The sequence below is a fragment of the Lathyrus oleraceus genome, chromosome 1 (genome assembly GCF_024323335.1).
Source record: "Lathyrus oleraceus cultivar Zhongwan6 chromosome 1, CAAS_Psat_ZW6_1.0, whole genome shotgun sequence".
Classification (NCBI taxonomy): Eukaryota; Viridiplantae; Streptophyta; class Magnoliopsida; order Fabales; family Fabaceae; genus Lathyrus; species Lathyrus oleraceus.
Window position 1 is genome coordinate 449,045,599 of NC_066579.1, and position 23,034 is coordinate 449,068,632.

The 23,034-nt window shown below is 31.6% G+C and overlaps 1 protein-coding gene across 1 annotated transcript; it reads right to left on the reverse strand.

Moving 5' to 3' along the window:
• Positions 1-12,454: 12,454 nt before the first annotated feature.
• LOC127082772 (40S ribosomal protein SA) lies at positions 12,455-14,485 on the reverse strand. Its single transcript, XM_051023011.1, has 5 exons — positions 14,171-14,485; positions 13,737-13,999; positions 13,398-13,595; positions 13,058-13,268; positions 12,455-12,771 (listed from the first exon to the last, which is right to left on the reverse strand). Exons 1-5 carry the CDS (start codon positions 14,304-14,306, stop codon positions 12,683-12,685), a joined length of 897 nt encoding a protein of 298 aa, XP_050878968.1. The 5' UTR covers positions 14,307-14,485; the 3' UTR covers positions 12,455-12,682.
• Positions 14,486-23,034: the final 8,549 nt, after the last annotated feature.

Consider the following 23,034-nt stretch of genomic DNA (forward strand, 5'->3'; position numbering starts at 1 on the left):
TCCTTTGCAAAGTCACAGAAAAATGATTCGAATGGAGTCGCCACCAAACTTTATTTATTCCAAAAGAGGAAATGGAAAATATCTTTAAAACCATTTAAAAATAAAGAAGATGATCATCGCAACCAAATTCAGGTTCAGGAGTCAATTATGCAAGAGGAAGGTATTAACACCCCTCACGTTTGTTGTACTCAACGAGAACCTTTTAGTTAAATTTGCGATTGAATGTTAGCTTATGTTAATTATTTTCTTCGAATGATAAAGAGTGCGAAAGGAAAATAAACAAGAGTTGCAAAAAGGTTTTTATTAAGGTGTTTGACGAGATTGTGGGTCTCGCTCATATATATCCTCAGGTACAATGAGGAACTCAAAGCTTCGTAGTTCGGGGAATGTTAAAATTTTGTTGGTTTATTTTATTGAACATGTGTTTAGATCGCATTCTAACAGTTAAACATTGACTTGTTTGCTCGCGGTGGAGACTTAAGCGTTGTTTGTGTTTGCATTATAATGGACTAAAAAATGTTCTTTTAAAAAGAGTTTTAGTTGTTGATCGCACGGGGGCGAAAACTTTGGTTTAATTTGTTGAATATATTTTAGGCGGAAGACGATTATTCAAACAAAGAGCTTTACATCAGCGCTGGAACAATCGGAGATTGAGGAAGGTCTAAACCTAATCAATCCTTTTTCTTCAAAAATATTATGAAAAAATATGTGGAAAATTAAGTCATGGTTCATTAACGGAAGATGATTATTCGCACAAGAAGCTCTACAATAGTGTCCAAATAATCAGAGATTGAGGAAGGTCTAAACTTAATCAATCTTTTTCCTTCTATAGGAGAATCAAACTTAATTATAATAGTTAACTTGTTTTAGTATGGAGGACGAATGTTTGGACATAGAGCTCTACAATATTGCCCAAACATTTGGTGAAAGAAAAAGTCTACACCCATCTTTCCTTTTTCGTCCAAGTTATTGCAAAAATGAGTTTGATTAGACGTTTTAATTTGATTAGAGAAAAACTCTTGATATTGATCGAGATTTTAATTTGTGTTAAATCGATGTACATAAATGTTTTTAGATAAAAATCACTTGGCGTTGGACCAAGGGTTTTTATTTTATTTTAAAAGGTTCACTTGTCATTATAATCATCAACTAATTAGTTAATTATTTTAAACAAATACTAACAAATATATTTAATAGCCAACGGATATAATTTGGATGAATAAGAGTGAAAATGCATGAACATGTACGGATAATAATCATGGTAAAAAAGAATTATTAAAAAGAATTAACTAATTAAAATTTATTTTAATTAACTATCTAAGTTTATTATTTTTAATCACTTTAATTAATTAATGAAAAATTCACTATTTAATTAACTCAATAAAAAACAACCTAATTAGTTAATAAAAATATAATTAAAATTATTTAACAAGTGTAATGTAATTAGTAATAATAACAAAATAAATAAATGAAAACATAAAAAAAAAACAAGATGATACAAGAAACCAGGCCCAAAAAGACAAGCTCAACCTAAAATCAACTTTTAAAATGGGGATACATACCAAATATGGAAGGTGAATCGGGTTGGGTCCATAAAGATGACCCAAACCCGAAATTCTGAAGCAAACACGAAGGGAGAATAGTAAGTGAACCAACTGTCACTCCTTCCACACGCATGGAAAGTCATCAATAACTTGGTCGGCTAGCAATTAAAGTCAATCAGATTCCAACAAAAAACATAATATGGAATAACAGTGGGAAAGCATGCAGTGGAAATGTGTCCCCTTTGCCTATCTGTATCCCTCAATCTTCTCTCCACTTGGCACTAAGGCCAGCTGACCTATTGAACACAAAATAAACGAAGGCAATGGCAGAAACTAAGCATTCATGATACTTATTCCCTCTCTGTTACTTCCTTGATCTGCAAAGGGCTATTTTTGGTTGCTTTCTCTGACCAACCTCATCAGAGAGAGGCGACGGCTGACAACGAGACCACCGTCTCCTCCGGTGACTCACCTCTTCAAACCTAAGAACCTAAAACATGAACCCTCATTTATTTTTCATCCTCTTTTCAAATCCAATCATGCCTTTCTCAAATTTTGTTTTATGAGCTTATATCAGACCTTCTAACATCTGAACCTAACCTCACAAACCCTCACAAACTAGATCAAAAACAACCACAAATGAAAATACACACCCAAACAAGTATTATTTCAAGCACGAAAATGGAACCAATCAACATAAATGGACGGGGTAAATCAATCAGAAGTCAATCACATCAAACTCAGTTAAATAACATATCGACTAACACAAACAAATAGTGCTAAAGTGTGATACTAATTACCTTCTCTGAATATTCAAAGGGATGACACTTCAAGGTAATCCTTAGCTTTTAATGCTTCTTTGCTCAATTGTTTCCCCTTCCCCTTCTGCGGTTGACACTGCGTTGAGTAATGCTAAAAAATGTTGTTGATTTGGTAGTGTAGGTTAGCTAGCTCGAATAACCTAGAGTTTCAATGAAGAAACTTTAAGTGATTCTAGGGTATACGAGCTTTTAGTGTAGGTGGCGAGGGATTATTTTTGCAACATAACATTAGTCTAATTCTCCTTTTCTCATGAATGTGTGAAAAATGCTACTTATAGGGAGTGAAAACAAGGTTAGGATGGGTTGAAACTTGTATGAATTTGGTTATGTATTCAGTGATTATTTGATCGTTCATGTGAAAATTTGGGGGAATATGGTGAGGTGTCCTTGGAGAAAAAAAAAATTGTTAGGAGTTTTGCAGTAAATCCCTGAATTCAAGGGATTATTTGTGAATGGGTTGTGAAATGCGTTTGCCTCTTTTTTGAGATATTTCAATCACTTGCTTTTAGTTTCATGTATGTGGTATGCATTTGCTGTTTTCATGTGATGTGTATGGTGGAGTTGCATAAACTTTACATTTTTACCGTCTGGACCCTGTTTCTACCATGCCTATGTATGATTTGGTCATGTAATATGATGCTCTGCTCTTTCATTCTCAGGATATTGATGATGACAGTGAAGCTTTGGCATGTTATGTTGACTATAGGGATACGTGTGGAGACACTCTCTAGGTCTAAAATTTCTTCTTCTGTTTTTTCCTCAACATTACTTACTTTGTAATATTTGTAATTTTAATAAAACAATTTGTAATTTTTCTCGCTTGTATTTTTCTATTTATTGTGAAATAATAAAAGTGTAAAACTAAACTAAGCTTTATTTTGTAAAGATGGTTTTGAATTAGTGACAATATAGCAAAATTGCGATGACTGAAAATGATGTTAAAATGATACCTAAAAAACGGCATAAAATGATATTAAGAATAATGTTTAAAGTAAAGTTTAGAATGATGCCAAAAAGTATATTTAAAAAGAATAAAAAAGATGAAAATAGAAATCTAAATGTAATTAAATCCTTTATGACAAATATTTTTCTTTTTTTTAATTAACTTTTTTAAGATGCTAAAATCTAATGTAAAAACTAAATTTAAATTAGACTAAAAATAGAAGTCACCTAAATGTATCAAAAATCAAGAAAACAACAATGACCTTGACTTTGTTTGGATACAAAAAAATTAGAAAAAGGATGCAGGATGCACACGAAAAATAACAAGACCAAATGAAGAAGGCATTAAATAAGGTGTCAAAATCTTTGACCTCTGACTTCATGGGTCAGGTGCAGATGAGTTACTTTGACTAATGGACAAAGGCATGACCAAATAAAATGGTCATGTTGATACATGTAACAAATGTTATGTCATGCCGATAAGGTAGGATAAATTTGGGGTATGACAAAATGAAATGCATATTAAGTCGAATATGTATGAAATTTTATCTATTTTCTTATGATATAAGATTTACTCTTAAAGAACTTGTGTAGAGTGATTTATGACCAAATTACTAATAACATTTCAAATAGTTCGGTTGCAGAGTTTTCAAAATATTAACTAAACTTGCAATTCAGTTTTCTAGCCTTTGCTACAACAGAATTGAACCAGATCGAAGTCTATCTCGTGCTAAATCTTATCTAGTTTCTAACAGCCCCAATTTCATTCTTAAAAGATCTAGGTAACTAAACTTATAGGCAAATGAATAACATGGTATACTAACCGCAAGTTACATAAATTAATCGACACATGATAATAACCTTACTTAAACATCTATTATCACGACTAATCATCCTATTTCAATGGTTCGACATCTAATTTTTTAAATTAAGTACACATACGTTCAATTTCAACACTAAACTCACGTCATGTGCATAATTACTACTTTCCACAATAATATTCATATAAACATCATATTCAAAACATCATTCACACATATAAACATCGTGAGTAATTACCATAATCATGACATTGTCTACACATTTAAACCTCATGAATTCATTACCCTAATAAATATCTATGTCCTAGTTTTTTAACGCAATTGGCCGCACCTCAAACAGACTTACGAAACTCAAGTTATGCGTGAAACAAGATTACCAATACTCTCATATGTTTTATGTGATTATTCGCCTTATTTCGACTTATTGTGACTTATTCGATTTATTTTGATATATTTTGACTTCAAATAACCTCATACACACAATAATCCATCAAACAAGAATAATACAATATTTAGTCACATAAATCACATATTTGACATATACATCATTAATCAAACATGAAATCATCATCATATCAGCTATACTCGTGAACATAAAAAAATAAAATTACGCACACAAATCCACACGAAATTCAATAATTAAAATAGTACAAAAACAACATCACATCACAACAATCTAGAGAGGTTTTACAAAAACCATCTCAAGATTTAAATCTCTTAATAACAGAGGAACATGAAGGGAAAAGAGAAAGAGGTTAAAAATCTCCATTTATCCTTGATGCTTAAACACTCATATCACGAACAATTTCCTCCTTACCTTGAATCTGCGGAAAAATATTGATGCTTTGGCTATGGAGACTCTTCTCCTACTGTTGCTCTGTTAGGGTTTCCTCTCAACTCTACTCACTACAATTTTCACTAAAACGCTCCCTCACTCTATTTCTCTTCTCCATTTAAATAAAAATCCTATTTTTATTTTATTAATTCCCTCAACTCCTAATAATTATGTTTGTTTACCTTAATTTTTAATTAATTTCTACTTTTCTCCCTCAAATCACAATTTCCTATTTTCTATATTATTTTAAACAAATAAAAATATAGATAATTTTTATTAAAACTCAACAACCTCAATAATACTAATCAAATTAAATTAAGATTTAATTAGTGTTGTGGTCCTTTAACTTAATTTAAAACTTTACTTTGGTCCCTTATTTAATAAATGTTATGTTTTAGTCTCTAAAAAACTATCATGTTAGCCAATTTAGTCCATTTTATTAGCTTTTAACTTTAAATATCTTAACTAAGACAATATTGTTAGTGTCCACCATAGACTTTTTAAAAAAAAATTTAACGTTGAATTATTTTAACGAATTTTACACATTTGAATCTTGAGGGTCCATTAATTATAACGGCATGTCATCGACACCTAATATTTTTTATCTATCTTCATCTTCATCACCATATTCATAAATCTTCATCCAAAATAAATAAAAAAATCCAGAAAAATTAAAATTTCAAAAACAAGCAAATCTAAATATTTTAACTTTAAATTCAACTTTGAGAAGTCATAACAAGATCCATTTCCAAATTCATACATGTTATGTCTCATCATGGGAGATGAAAAACTTCACATGTTATGAAACAGACGAATATAAAGACACATTTTTATAATGTTTATTTACTTCTTTTGAGATGTTTGCATTTGTTGGTAAAGATTGTTCAAAATCTAAGAAATGATATCAACCAACCAAACACGGTTTAAGAAACGGTAAATCTTTTTCCAACATATTTCTCATCCTCCTAACTTGTTGTCTGATTTATCCATATCTTATAAATCTAAGAAATTGAACCAACCAAACACTATTTTATTCCAAAAAATGGTTTACTTTTTGTTTAAGAAGATTTGAACAAGAATAACAAAAATCACAAACATTAAACGACCTAGAAAAATTAAGTAATAAGTAGAGAAAATTAACTACTAATATTGATAAAAATCAAATGTACAAAAACTATTATTCAAATTTTATTCTTTTTTTTTATCTAAAATAAAACAAAATAATAATAATTTGTGGTAAATAATGAAAATTTTCGTATGAACTACGAGAAAAACATGAACATTGAACAAACTCAACAAAAATACAAATTTGAAGAAATGTGAAATGAAATTTAGAACGAGTTTAAAAATTTATCAAGTGAAAATGAACATTAATCAACAACATTCAAAGTGAAGATCCAAAAACATATAATAATAATAATAAAATGGGTATGAAGAAAATCATAAAAAGCACCAAACATTGATATCTACTGCATCATTCACACTCCAAAACAATGAAATTTAGCAACGTTAGCTTCACTGGCATCAAATTTTGAGATTTTTAGGGGTTAAATATTTTGGATTTTATTTTGATTTTTTTGGGTTTGAGATGAATGTCGATGAATGTGATGATGAAGATGGTGAGTGGGAAGAGGGAAGAAGATGAAGTTTTATAAAAAATATTATGTATTGATAATTCATTATTACATTAAGTAGACTATCGATTTCCAATAATGTGATATTTGTTAAAAAGACCCAATGATTAAAATTTAAAAAAAAACAATAAAGTCTACTGTGAACGCTCAACAATATTGTCTTATCTAAGATATTTAAAGTTAAAAATTAACATAATGGACTATAATGACTAATGAAATAGTTTTCGAGGGACTAAAATATAACGTTTATTAAAGAATGGAATAAAGTAAATATTTAAGTTAAGTTAAGTGATCAAAAGTTGCATTAAGTCTTAAATTAAAGTACTCTAAAACTCAAATAAAATATTACAATCAAAATCGGGATGTTATAATTACTAAGATCCACGAAGTTTCATAACCCATTTTAGGCTGACAATGACTTTGCAGAATAACTCGTCCATCGCCCATGTGTTGGTCTTCATTAGCTTTATGTAAGTTATCCCTCATTGGTGCCAACAAAATTATATAAGTACAATCTTATATTCACTCAAAGTATGACTTAATTTAAACATTGAATATCATTGACAAAAATATCAATATTATTTTCTATGTTTTATAATTAATAAATTATTATGCACAAATAAACTCTATTAAAGTTTAATTCTTAAATCAAATAGTGTTAGTAGTTGTTTATATAATAGTTTATCTTAGATGTTACGCATGTAGTTGAGTTATGTTTTTTTTACTCAATAATCATATATATTTTAGTTCTTAGTCTCTCTAAGGCAATGCTTCAAAGGAGATATGTGCTCTAGAAGCAAAAAGTTGTTCATAGTGAGAGGTTTTTATTCTTACATTCATAGGTAATATGTCAAAGGGAGTACTTCAAGTATTAACATGCACTGCAATAACTTAATGGATCATATCAAATTATTTTAGTACCACTAGTTTATAAACACTCAAAATGGAAGAAATAAGAACATGTCTCAAAACCAGATTTGAAAAGCTCAATGCACTTAAAAATAGGTTTACCTGAATAATGATAACAACAATAAACCGATGAATGCTACTATCTAGTAGACGATAAAATAACTTATAGAAAATGTTGATGAAAAGTCTTTGGATCAAGTCACTGAGATGAGAAACCCAATGTTTGTGGATTATAAAGAGGATGAAGTTTATGACAACTTTGAGACAGTTTGTTCATGATCTACAAGATATGTGTGGTGTTACTCCAACACGATCTTCTATTTATGATATTTGGTAGATGATTCGACCATGGTAAGAAAGTCAAGATGCCCTTTAATGTTCTGATTGAATTCCATTTTGTCGCGTCTAACTAATTCAAGATCTTCACTAACTTTCGAGATGGCCTTAATAGATGGAGAATCAATCATACATGTCATCCAAAAATTCATAGTTTTCTTCGTCCTCTTCTAAATTTTATATAAGTTCATTGCCTCATCAACTGGATCAGGTAATGAGACCTCAACATCAACACCATTTTCCTCATACTTCTTCAACAATCAATGGTAATGAAACCTCAACATCAACACCATTTTCCTCATACTTCTTCAACAATCACTTTCCTCCGGAGATAAGAAATAAATGTAACATGTTAGATGCAAAACATCAAAATCTCTCTTTAACGTGGCAAAGAAGATTGATGATGCCAAAACCACCTCAATAACACCAGCCATGGTGATCACTTTCTAACTAGTCTTTTTAGTAATCTTATCAATATATGGATGATCAATTGATGTGTTAACATCCAACGCAACATATGTTGCATTAGTAGCAATATTGGCATCAGTTGCTTGATTTGAAATTTTTTCCTCACGCAATGTAGGTATCTATGAAAGTTTTTGGATTTTATTCCCGCATTTGAGAGGCGACGCCACAAGAAACACCTGTAAAATAATATTTTTAGAAGAAAAAACAAAAAGTCTCATCTCATAAAGGGAAAAGATCTAACACCCATATTTAATTAATGAATCAATGCAAGTCAAAATTGACACTCGAGAAGATTTGATTCTTTTTTAATGAGTCATTCTTTGAGGTTCCAAATACAAATACATTGAAGTTAAACAAATGTATTAAGGATACACAATACTTATGACATAAAACTCAACGATACCTCAATATTTTATGAATGAGAAATGAAATTTATAACTTTAGGCTTGGACAATTCACAAACTTTTGTCTCAAGAGGCCGATCAATTTATTCATGAGCTAGAATAATGGATCAAATGTTCTTCTTTGCTTTGGAAAGTTTTGTAGGTATAACATATTTACATAAGATTCAATGGACATCAACGTATAAAAGAGAACATATGAATTAGCGAGATTTTTGGTACTTCCAATTTGGATCCGTATGAAATTTACTCAAATATAAGTCTACAATAAGGTAAGTGAGGAAATTACAAAGATAATGGCTATAACTTGTTTTGATTTATGCTTGTCAACAAGTAGCTCAATTTTAAGGGGCATGAACCATTTCGTCCTAGGTACAAGCTTTGTCACGCCAAATAAGGCATTAGGAAAGTAAATAAATTAAGGATAGGAAAGTTCAAATTCAATATGTTTTGACATTTGAATCTTAAATTTTTGTTTAAGTTTGAGGTGTTATTTTCTAAGTTTTAGCTTATCAAGTAAGGTTTTAGCAACTAATCTTAAAATTCAAGTCAAAGCCCTATGATCATACGGAACTTGAAAAAAAATGAATTGGAGAATCTCTTTATATCGCATTATGTACTCATGGTGTTGGGATCTCATACCTACATGGAAAAAACATCAACGTGTGAGCTCGAAAATCAATTATCAAACGACTTTGAGAATCGCTCGAAACGGTGAGCCCACTAAACTATTGAGCTAAGTGTGGAATAAGAGCAAATTTATAAAAGTAAATGAAAAAAATTGGGCTTCAACGTGTGCCTCTTACACTCTAGGTGTTCATAAGTTGTCAAAGCAAATTTATCCAAAGGGAAGAAAGACTTGTCATCATTAATGATTGAATAAGGTAGCATTTAAGACAAAACCAAATTGTCTAGACACTAGTTGAGGTTAGTAAAAAAAATACTATAGTTTCTTTTCCTATGATATCCGAAAGGATTATTTGACCAACCAAATATAGTTTTAGATATAGTGTTGCCAATTTGAGTTTAAGTCTCTAAACAGTGAAATTGTTGAGTGAACTAATAAGGCCCTATGGTTTAACTAGCAAAAGGAGTCAATATATGTGGCCCTAAAGTACAAAATCAAGTGAAATGTTGTTTGAAGATGACTGTAAGTATCATTGTCATTTAGATGAACAAGATTTCCATGGTAATGAATCTCATGAGGAAGATGTAGTCCAAAACATTCAAGGCTAAATGAGGAAATAACATTAAACTACATCCATAAAAGTCAAACATGACCTCATATGTTCAAAAATGAATTTTGTTTCTTCGATAGAGAATAAATCATACATGTCATCCAAAAATTCATACAAATTAGAACAATAATTTATTCAAACTGACATTATGATCCTTACGAATCAATCTAGCTCAAAGAAGATGCGTGTTCCTATTTGAAATATATTTAGAACAAATGAGAGACTGATGAAGGCAAAAAAAACAATATATTTGATATTTGAAATATCCAAATATTCCTCTTGAATATGTTGAATATACTTTATGTAATTGGCGTGGAGCAAAGTAGACTCCATAGTAGATTTAAAAACTACCCATGAAGTTATAACTTGACTTATATGTTTAAGACTAGTGATAACAACTATGTCAAATAAAGTGATGGTTAACATGTCACAAAGAGTGATAAAAATGTAACTGGAATGATCCCAAAAATAAATATCTAAAAGATTTATTTCATGTGGAACGGTTACACGAAGCGAATCTTTGGAGCGGTTACACGAAGCGAGTCTGCAAGTTTAGCACTCCAACGCTCCAAAAAATATTGTCATGGGAATTTGCATGCTCATGTTTGATTCAATTTTTAAAAAATTATTCCAAGACATATTTTATTTCTAGGAATTTTATTTACACATGATTCTTCTATTTTTATTCCAAGATTTAAAGGATGGGAATTCAATATTCAATATTCTCATAAAAATAAAGTTCAATTGATTACAACTCTCCATTACTATTCAAATTTATTTTTATATAATTTTAAAATAAAATAAATAATATAAATATTTCTAGAAAATTTAATTTTTACCAAACATTTAAATATAAATATTATTCTAAATAATAATAATGATAAAAATTGAATTCTAAAAAATATTACTTCTTAACTTGAAACAAATACACTCTTATATATATATATATATATATATATATATATATATATATATATATATATATATATATATATATATATATATATATATATATATATATAAAAGTTGTGCCCCTTGGAAATTGTATATTGATTTTAATAAAAATATAAAATTAATTTTTTAATTGTTTTTCCAATACAAAATTTTTATAACTGATTTTCTTAACTTGTGTCCATAGGACATAATAGGACATAAGTTAACATTACCCCTAAACTAATTAAATTATTCCAACTTAACGGGAAGATATAATAGATACCATTCTCTTTCCAAAATTATCTCATGTTCTCTTCTGTCAGACTCGACCAAACTAAAAGATAAAGACCAAGCATAGGTTTCTTAGTATTCAATGAGTTAAAATAAGTGGACATGGACCTAACTATATTGACACTTTGTCTAAAGGAAGCAAGATCTAATAGGAGCTTCGAAAGTAAGTAGAAAATACATAGGAGAATTTGGAGAGAAAAAAGATTTACCAACCTACAAAAGATTCAAAAATGGAAGAGAATCAATAAATGCTAAACTTTGATGATTGAGGGTGAAAGGTGGTGAAATTACATGAGATCTGCAGGTGACATCTTGTTAGCATTTAATGAAAAATCACAAGGTGTGGCACACATAAGCTATTCACAAATTTACAATAAAGGGAGTTTGAAGGGAAACATTATAAGAGATTGTTCAAAATACTATAGATTAATTTTTTATGCCTTGTTTGAGAGTTTAGAAGGGAAGAGAGGGGAAAACTTAACAAATAAATAACTAGAAGAATCTAGGTGTGAAATTTTTTTAGATTTTTTTATTTATTCAAAAACTTAAAACCTCCTCATTTGAGAAAACAATAAAATTATAGTGAAAATTTTTTTTGGAAGATTTTAGAGAACTTATACAATTTTTATAATTTATATTGTTATAATATTCTAAAAATTTAAAAAATATTACACTTTTTAATCACTCTATACAAAATCTTTTTTCAAAAATTATTAAAAATTTCTCTCTAATCCTCCCTTCTCCGAACACCCAAACAACTCCTTAATGACATTCCAAAAGGCTACCATGTTGAAAAATTGTTGTCTCCGGAATTTCTTGAAATTTAAAAACTAGTCTATGAGAAATCTAAAGATCATCTTAATTTTCAGAAACATTTTAAAATGTCCTTTACAAAACACATTTGAAATTCAACATTTTCGGGATCATATGTTGTTTGTAAAAAATTTCAATCTCTAGTTTTTTTAGATAGAAAAAATACAAATGGATTAATTAATTACTATAAAAAAAGAGTAGACATCTCATGCCTATAAATTATTTTTTCACTTTCTTTATGAATGCAAAGTAATCCCCCTTTGATATGAAATTGTAAAAACATTACCAAACCAAAAAGGTCCAAAAAGGAGTCCTGCATGCTTGCTTAAATTTGACTCTAAAAAGCCATATCCTAACCAAAAAAATTAAAGCACCATAGACATTTAAAACCAAAGTTGAAATTTAATCTGGAATGAAACATGAAAAACTGGAGTATTTTGATTTTATCATCAACAAGAACATGGAGGCTAAAAAAATTGCAACACATTCACTAATTATAACTGCATCAAGAAAAAAAAGTACAATTTTACTTAATATATCTCACAGGTCGTAAACAATATTTCTGTGATTCATACCAAAACTCGAAGAAAAATGTTCCTATGCTAACAAAATAGTCTGACCCAAATTTACTTTGGGAAGGAAAAGGTAAAACTAACTTAGATCATAACATGGAACATCATAAGATCATAAACTAGTTTATTCCCAGCCGGTTGCTGGCACAGATTCAATTCCGGGTGTGGGAACTAGTTGTGGTGCTGGAACAGCTTCACCCCAGTCCCCTGCAACTGAAAAAATATTCTATATCAACAAAACATGAATACATAGTTCTAATATCAACTGAAAAAAATAACTCTACAGAATATGCTGCTTTAAATTCTATCCTAACAAATCTTAACTAGAGAATTAACAAGCGGAATAAATGATGGCATAGTAGAGTAAAAAATAAATTTTAGAAGAATGACAGCACTAAAACAAATTGGATATCAAGGGAAAACCAAAATAAATGCTTATGTGAAGAGCCTAAAACTTCAGTTTGGTCTAGGAATTATTAAAGAGCAAGTAATAGTGTACCAGCTTCTGGGGCTGTCCAGTTGACTGCTAGAACTGCTGGAATAGGCTGAGGAGCAGCATCTGTCCATGGTTGTTGATCAATTGCAGCGGGCCACTGACCATCAGATGGAACAGCTGCATTGAAGTCAGCAATGGCATAATCTGGGGCAGGAACTTCATCCTCCTCTTGATCCTTGGCCTCTTCAGGTTCTCTATAGAAGAATAGATCCACCTGGATTTAAGAAAAAATGAAGTATGAAACAATGTACTTGTTCTAAACTTGCAAATTCAACCTCCGGTACAACATACGAATACATAACATGGTAGAATCGGACAGAAATAATAACAAAAAATATTTTACCATCACATCCCACTTAAGGCCTGGACGAATAGTACCGCGCATCTGTAACACCATCCTAGCCAGAAGCCAAAAGAGACAACCTATGCTATGCTTTCCCTTGTTGTTAGCAGGAATTCCAATATCAACATACCGCATAGGAGAATCCGTGTCACAGAATGCAATTGTGGGAATATTTCCAAGAGCAGCTTCTTTGATTGGCTGCACAAACCAATACAATTAAAAACAAACATTCATGAAATATCACAAATTTAACATGTAACATTGACCATCAAAGGGGCCAAAGCCAAAATAGTCAACTGATGAAATGCACAAAAATTGAACAAAGAGTAATTGTGAAACCTGGTGATCAGTTCTTGGATCGGTGAGAATGAGAAGACGGGGCTCACTGAAGGAAGTTTGAAGCTGATTGGTGAAGGTTCCAGGAGTGTGCCTTCCAGCAATAGCATGAGCTCCAGTATACTGAGCGAACTTGAGAACAGCTCTCTGTCCATAAGGCCTAGCAGATTGGACAATAATGTCCTGAGGATTCTCAATCGCAACAATAACCCTTGCAGCAAGTTGGAGCTTCTCCCATGTCTTCCCAAGATTTATAATGTAAATCCCTAAATTAAAACAAAACAAAAAAAAAACTCATTTTTCATAAACAGAACATATAAATAAAGAACTCATACGAAAACTGGATTCCAGATCCTCAAAATCTCGATCTAAACCATCTAATGTCAAATACATTATATAAAAATAAACTCGAAAAACACTAGAGATTTGAATGTTACCGTCATTTCGGCGTTTAAAAATGTAACGCTCCATTTGGAAGTCACAATTCTTAGTGCCGAGGTGAACATCGGCGGCAAGCATCATTTGGATGTCGGCTTCCTTCTGAGAGAGTTCACGGGATGGGGCGGTAGCCATGGTGGATGATGTTTGCTGGCGGTGGCTGTGGCCGTCTCTGTCCCGTGAAGAAGTTGCTAGGGTTTTGTTTCAAAACCTGAAATTTTTATTTTATTAATTAATAATAGGTGAATGTAACATATGGGCCTGCATGAATTTTGGGTAATTTAAGAAGATTTTATCCTCCAACCCCCACTTTGGCCTCATACTTCCACACACCCCATGTTTTTTCACATTAATCTTGCACCATATTGTAATTTATTTTAGGAAGATATTAAAATTTTGAAAAGCTTTGGAGACTATTGGATTTCTCAAACCTTCTCTCGCATTTTATGAATTTTATGACTAATACGAAACCATGCATTTTTACAATGGCTTTCAAAAAAATTGGTGAAAATCCATATGTTTTGCGTATGTTTATGGGTTTTTTAAAATTTTTTGATAAAAATGCATATCTATTACTGCATTTTATGAAAAATCCGATATAATATATGTATTTTTATCGGATTTTATAAAAAAGAATGATAAAAATACATACATTTTATCAAACTTTATGAAAAAAACAATAAAAATGCATAAATTTTATCAACTTTTTTTGAAAACAAAATGATAACAATGCATACCTATTACATATTATTTAAAGAAATGCAAAATTATGTATGAATTTTTACTTTTTTTTTTCTCCGTAAAGTTTGATAATATGTTAATTTTTTCTGGATGTTTGGAAAAATTCGGTAGGTTAAATATTTTTGAATTTTTGTTCAGTGAGCACCTGAGGATCAAATGACATGATTGTTGAGAATAACAAGTCACTCATGGATAGGGGTGTTCAAAACCAAACCAACCCAATAGAAAACCGCAAACCAAACCAAATCGAAACTGCAAAAAACCGCATTTGGTTCGGATTCGTTTGAGTCATTTTTTAATAATACCGCACGGTTTGGTTTGGTTTGCGGTTTGTATTTTGCAAACCGAACTAAACCAAACCAAACCGCATTATGTTACAACCCAAAGTTCATTTATCCCACATCCAACCCAAACCTCAAACCTAGTATGCTTTAACCTTACAATTACAAACGATTTTCTCTTAATCACACTTAGGGTTTCAATTTCAACCTTCTTAAATCTCTCATAGTAGTATCACACATTCTTCTCATCTTCTTTTCCATGTAGATCTCGCATATTCTACTCTAATAAGTTTTCTATTATGTTCTTTCTTTTTTATCTTTTATGTTACTATTTTCTCTTTCAATTACGTTTTTATTGCACTTTCCTTCTCAATCTCGCATCTCTTATGTTCTTTTTTTCATCTTCTCTAATCTCTCATCTCATATGTTTTTTTTATATTTTATTATAATGTCTTTGATATTATTTTATGCTACTATTTATATTTGTCTTTTATTCCACTTTTGTCTAATATGGTTTTTTGTATATTGAATAAAACGTTTTTGTCTAACTATGATGAATTTTGATGTTATTTAGTAATATATGAATGACTAAACACAAAGTTATGTCGTTATTTATAGGAGTATATATGGCTCAATAAAAATATTATAAAAAACCGAACCAACCGAACCAACCCAAACCGCATTGATTTGGTTTGGTTTTATTTCTAAAAGTCAACCGAACCAAACCGAACCGCATGCTTTTTTCTCTTGCGGTTCGGGTGATTTTTATCGCAAAAATCGCCCAAACCGCACTGTGAACACCCCTACTCATGGATGAGTTGGAGTTCCACATTGATTATAAATGTAGAAACTTAAGCATTTATAAGTGGGAGAATCAACATACCTATCACCTCAGAATTTTAGGTGAATATGATGTGTCTCTCATTCTTGTGTGTTGCTCTTGACCCAATATTGATGCTCATTCTCATGACCCAACAATGATTGTTTCTCGACAGCGTGATAGAGCTAAAGTTATGGCTTGAGCGAGACGGGGTGACATAGAGGACTCGTATGTCCGTGCGAGGAAAGTAGCGCCAATAGGTTCTTGTAGGAGGAGGCTGGCGGTCAATCAATTTCGTACACCCAGTAGTACTCAGTGTAAAGGATCTAGAGTTGTTGCTTGATGGATCAAAGATTATGGGTGTTCAAATCCCAAACCGATTCATATAAAAAATGCAAATTGATAAGGGTGTGTGTGTGTGTGTGACAAAATAAGGGTGGCTCATCTGTTTGCACTAATGAATGTATTAAAAGAATAGAGATACATCTCCATATCAACATTAGGACGAGTCCTGAGATGCATCTTTGTAACAATCCTTAATCCAAAACTCAGTGAGTTTTATCAGGTCAAATAATAAACAATTGCAGAATGTTGGGAAAATAACACAAATGTTAATGTTGGGAAAATAACACAAATTAACATTCAAATACTTAACATTACGTAGATAATCGTTAATATAAATTTAACATTACATTTCATTACAAACTGGTGGTTTATGACGTTGTAACATCTTTAGAATATCTTCAGTCGATATTGCAATCCTCGCATCCACATGAATCAAACCATTTTTGATAAGTAATGATAAAATATACTCCACATAACCTTTAAATCTTTATTTGTCTTCAGCTTAAGCTTGGTGAACCATGTATTCCATTCGTCGTCCATCGAGGGTGAACGATACTCGAGCTTAACAACTCTTTGATTTTCTAGATATCACAAAAGAGCATTCGGTTTGGATTTCAGACCAACGAGAGACGGTCATTTGAGACCCTAAATTGAAGTAGGGATTTTGCGTCATTGAAATACACAAATGCAAGATGGGGATATGTATTTATTATGGTGTGTTGTGTTTTTTTGAAGAACATGGGGATGAGACCCATGTTTATATATATCATGTCATTAATGCATGTTTTGGATATGCATAACCGGACACGCCCTATTTTTTACAAAATAAGGGTTTTTACGAAGATGCACATCCGCAAAATCCCTTATTTAATTGTTTTTACAATTAAAATGAGGTGTGTCCAGAGATACATATCTGAAATCACCTAGAGGATTGTTCATACAAAACCAGTTAAAATGCAGGGTCAAATTTTGAAACATAAAAAATGTCTAAAAATTACCCCCAAATTCTATAACATTAATGTAGAATATACATTATGTATGTCTCAAATTGTATCGAGATTACATCATTGATAATATTGCATACAAAAAATGAGTTCATTTGTTAGATAAAAACTAAAATATATCAAAACATGTGTTACCACCTAAATCTATACCTACTGGAAGTTCCTTCTTTGACCTTTCCTTATTTGATTATTTTCAATGTCAATCAACTTTGTGAACTCTTCTATCCTTTTCAGAAAGTGATCCAACCAAATTTCAATCTCTTTTGTGAAATGTGTCATCCACTCTAGTGATGTCTTTGGTATAGGACACTCCAACTTCAAATAAACATATTATCAAGCATGGCAAGAAAAAATGCTTGAATTTAAGATAATTGATATAAAGGCATGAGAGTGGTTGATGAAAGTTCCAATGAAGACTTGGTGTAAGCATGCCTTTAGCTCTTACCCTAAATATGATGTATTGATGAATAACATATATGAATAATTTAATTCCATAATATTGGATGCAAGGGATACACACATTTTAATTATGTGTGAATGGATTATAAGCTACCTAATTAATATGATATCAATTACAACAACTAAGTTAGATTGATGGGAACATATGATAATGCTTATTCCAAAGAAGATGTTAGATAAGCAGGTTTTCATGAGTGATCACTAGAATCTATTTTGATATATGAATGATGAATGGGAGGTAAAACATGCATATAACACTCAATAATTTATGATTGATGTTAGTACAAGAACATGTACATGTTAGTTTTTGGTTTTGATGGGCATTCCTTGTAGACATGCTTGTGCGACATTAAGCTATAAACAACGAAAACCAGAGAGTTTTGTGGATCATTGATAATCTAGGAAAAGGTATGCACTTTGTTATAATTTTGTTATAAGCCCAATAAATAGAATGGATATGTGGCATGGAATTGATGCAAATGATTTACACCATTCTTTGTACAAGAAAGGACCTGGTAGACCACTGAAACTTAGGTTCAGGGAATCTAGTGAGGGTGGTTCAAGATTGAGGAGAGTTGGAATTACATATAGATGTACCAAATGTGATAAAATGAGCCATAACTTAAGAAGATGCAAATAACCAACTCATGATCCAAATGCTTTGAAAAGAAAGGTAATGGTTCATTTTAATATGTTGTTGTCGTAGATTTTGATAGGTGTACATAACTGAATTCTTTTGTTGTTGTAGAGAAAGAATCCTATGAACACTATAAAAAACTAACTACTGCAAATGAACCAGCTGTTGAACACAAACCAACTACTGCAATTGAACCATATGTTAAACATGAACCAACTGTTTCAACTGAACCATTTGTTGAACATGAATCAACTAATGCAATTGAACCAACTACTGAGTATCTTGATTAACCAATTGTTGAACATGCTAATGAACCAAATTATACAAATGTGGATGAGAAAAATGATGTACATGTGGATGAACATACCCATGTTCAAACTAAGAAACTGAAATTGAAAAGGATAAGAATACATGTACCTAAACATGTTAAACCCGCAACTGAAACAATTAGTCGGGCTTCTATTGGCACAGTTTGTGAACCAGCTACTAAAACAACTGTTACAGCTTCTATCGAACCAATTAGTGAAGATAGGAGAATTATACTAGTGAAGAAAAATCCAAAACTAGCAAAGAAGGTGAAATATGAAGTCAACAAGAGATCAAGTGACATATTGTGGACTTTGAAAATCAACTCGATTAAAGGCCCATAAGCTAGAAATGATGAACCATTGTGATAACTGAACATGAAGAGTGCACTTTGACTCAAGAATCTACTATGGTTATATTATACCCTAGGCTAGGGACATGCATCAGGGTTATGCGCTATTGGGTGACATTTCTAGGAGATTTTTCTTAGTGATATTGTTGATAATTTTATGGAAGTTGCATAATTACTTGTTTTTTTGTTAAAATAGTTGCACATTATGTGTTATTTGTTTAGACATTTGCATTTTTTGTGCTTTTTGTAATGAAATTTTGATCTACTTTCGACAATTCCACTTTGTGTGTTTTTTTTAATTACATTTTAACAATTGGACTTAAAATAGTTGCACATTTCTAGCATTTCTTATTACAATGACTCTAAACAATATATCATTACAATGATTCTACTAAATTGTAACTCAATCTCAATCATTCATTAAACCAAAACATTAACAATACAAAAATTGAAATGGTCTTATACCAAAACTACATTGAAATTAAGAGGTTTCGAACCAACAGTACATTGATATTTAGAGGCACTAAAACCTAATTGACATTGGCGGTTACACCATATTATAAACAATAGAAAAAAAAAACAATGACATAATAAGGGCAACCATTCGCTAAAAAGACTTCTTCTTTTTATTTTGTAGCAGGTTCTTTGTTTTTTAAACCTTCTTTGAGCTTGAGTCTTTTCCATATTGTTTGTCAAATTCCTTGCCAAACTCTTTCCTAAAGTCCTTGCAAAACTCTCTAAAGTAACCAAGTATAGCTTCAGAGTTATTGTACTCCATATCCAGACTTGTGGGAAGTTCCTTATTTAGAGATTTCCTTGTTAGTTAATCTAGTTCATCATCCCAAATAAATAACCCACAAGAGTTTGGGGAATAATGAGATTTACAATACATTGTAACAATTTTATTGAAGCATACATACCTTTCCAAAATGTTGTCATTTCTTGAACTTTCTCTTAGGCTTTCATGGATATTTGAAACCCGCATCTTCACGTCTAGTTAACAATCACATATGGGTAGCTCTTTTACCTTCAAATTCTCATTTGATGAATTCCTACTTCCTCCCATTTGTAAATCCTATAGAGATAGAAAGAACAATAACTATGATACGGAATGAAGAAGAGCCTTGGCCGAGATACAGATTGGACAAAGATGAAGTTGAATGAAAGCTTCGAGATAGGGAGAAGAAACACTATTTTTTGAGAGAGAAGATGAAGTGGGACATAAAATGGAATATGAGTAACAATTTGATTCAATAAATAATTCCATATAACAAATTGTGACATGTCATTAGTTGTCACAAGTCTAATGAAAAAATTGAAAAACAAATAAAAATTGTCATTCTATAAGACACATAGGCACTAAGACTAACTCAAATCACTCAAAGGCCTGAAGGAACAAAATCTTCATATAGTAAAATTCAATTTTGGAAAAAAATTATAGGGGGAAAACCATAAGTCGCTTATTTATCGGTCACCATTTTCACTATATTTTCATTACTTATTCGACAATAAATCAAGGATTCTGGAATACTTTGTGCGCATTATGGTACCTTTTAAGTTAGTTTTCAGTTCTGCAAGTTATTTAAGCATTTTATAAATTTTTAGTTTTATTTTGTGTTTTTGGGATTTTATGCTTTGAGTGTCTGTGTTTATTCCCTCCAGGTTCAAGTAGAAGATCCAACAGACTCAAGGCAAGAAAATTGAAGGTTCCGGCGTTCGAGGAAATGGGATTTCTTAATACAGGGGAGCTTGACACAGCCACCCGTGTCACCTGACACGGGTCGTGTCAGGATGAAGGCAAAACAAACAAAAACTGATGGCAAGACAGGGGCCTGACATGGGTCGTGTCAGCCCAAGTGCAAAATCTTCATATTTTTGGGCTTTTTACCAGGGTTTGAACTGCAAGGACGTTTTGGGGATTTACAACCATTGCCAAGGGACTTTCACTATTTTAGGTGAGTTTATACGAGAGAAGAAGACACTTTTGGAAGGAGGAGAAAGCAAAACACAAAGAATTGTCAGACGATCGAGAATTAGAGAGATCAAGAAATTCGAAGAGCGAGAGATTTTCATGAACGGAAGCAATTGAAGATCCAAGTCATCCAAATTACTTGTGGTGTGTATTTTTTTTATCTTGAATTTGTTGTGAACAATATGAGTAGCTAAACCCCCAATGCTAGAGGTGTCCCTGATTTAGATCTGTAATGACTTTGAGTTTACTATTGCATTGATAATATTGTTTTTACGGTAATCTTTTGATGTGTTTAGTGCTTTCTTTTTCGGATCAATCGAGGTTGTTGTATGGTTATCAATTAGGTTGGACCGCCATTGGTAAAATTTTCATAAGATTACTCTGTAGTAAATATCACCTAGGACTAGGGATACCCTGTATGAACTAGAGCATTCTTGATATAATAAGGCTTAATCTCACCGATAATCCTATGGACATAAAAAATATGGTGGAATGATTAAAGGTTTTCTCACCAAGGATTTGGGAGAAAATACCATTGAGAATTGATAATAATTGATATTTGTTGATGCAATAATGACTCAGAGTTGTTACATGGACAAATTATACAACTTCCATGACATTGTCCATCTTCCCTTGCAAACCCTTATTTTACAGCATTATTTTATTTGCCTTTATTTTTATAAGTTTGAATTCAAAAATCCAACACTAATTTTTGTTTAATTGAACGATGATTTGAACTCGATATTCACTTGCAGCCATTGAGATCGACATTCGGGGGATTTCCCCTTTATTACTACAAAAGGTAAAATAGTATACTTGCTATTTTTCCGATCACCTATATGTCAAGAAGAAAAATACCTATTGGCCCTATTTTTTATGTATTAATATCTATCTTATCTTTTAGAAATTACTCTATCTTTTTGACTGCTTGCTAGTGGTTGTGGCGCTCTAGAAACAAATTATGTCTTGCGAATGAAGTAGTATCTTCCTATACTTTGAAACAGATCACGTTGAATTATATTAATCTGTTAGTTAAATATTTTCTCATACATAATTTGTCTCATCCAACTAAAACGATCACATAGAATGCACACAAAGATAGTAATATGATTTTGAATATTGATGGCAGTAACCTTGAAAATTCTGACGTCTCGGGTGTTGTTGGATTGATTCGAAATATTAATGGTGTTTGGATTCATATTGTATAAGTAATATTGGTTATTCCAACATCCTTCATGGTAAGATGCTGGCGTTATATTGTGGTTTGCGTATGGCATAGGAGTTAGAAGTCACCCGAGGGTGTCATGCTAGGTTTAGATTCTTGAAGAAGGTGTATACATAGAAGATGTATAGAGCATAACAAGTTGTTAGTGATGACGAGTAGGTTGCGTAGCACAAAACATACACTCAGAGAGCCTGTTGTATTTGATTGGCACGTCCATTTTTATGGACAAGAGTGTCACTTATTTGGATGTCATATATCTACGATAATTCAATGACTTCGAACAGATCCATGAGTACAATTAAGGGGCGCTTGTTTGGTCTACATTTACTCCAAATTATTCGAATGTTGTATGTGGAAGACCAAACAGGTGACAGACTACATCACATTATATTTCTGCATCTTTTAGTGTTTATGTGTCATTCTCATAACATGTTCGCAACGCCGTTAATAATGGTTTAGTTGTTTATTTTTTCAGGTTTGGATCCTCCAACACTTCCTACGCATATTCAGTTGGTCATGTATTCTAATATACACTAAAAATATACCACGTGCTTCTGCATTCGTCCTGCTCACGGGAAATCAAACGAATAATCCATACCGAGTATATCTTGACTGCTTGGTAGCAGAGGACATACTCATATTCTTACATCACTCAGCGTGAGACGTACCACTTGGAGGTCATTATATTTTATTCTGGATGGTTGACTTGTGGTTCACGTTT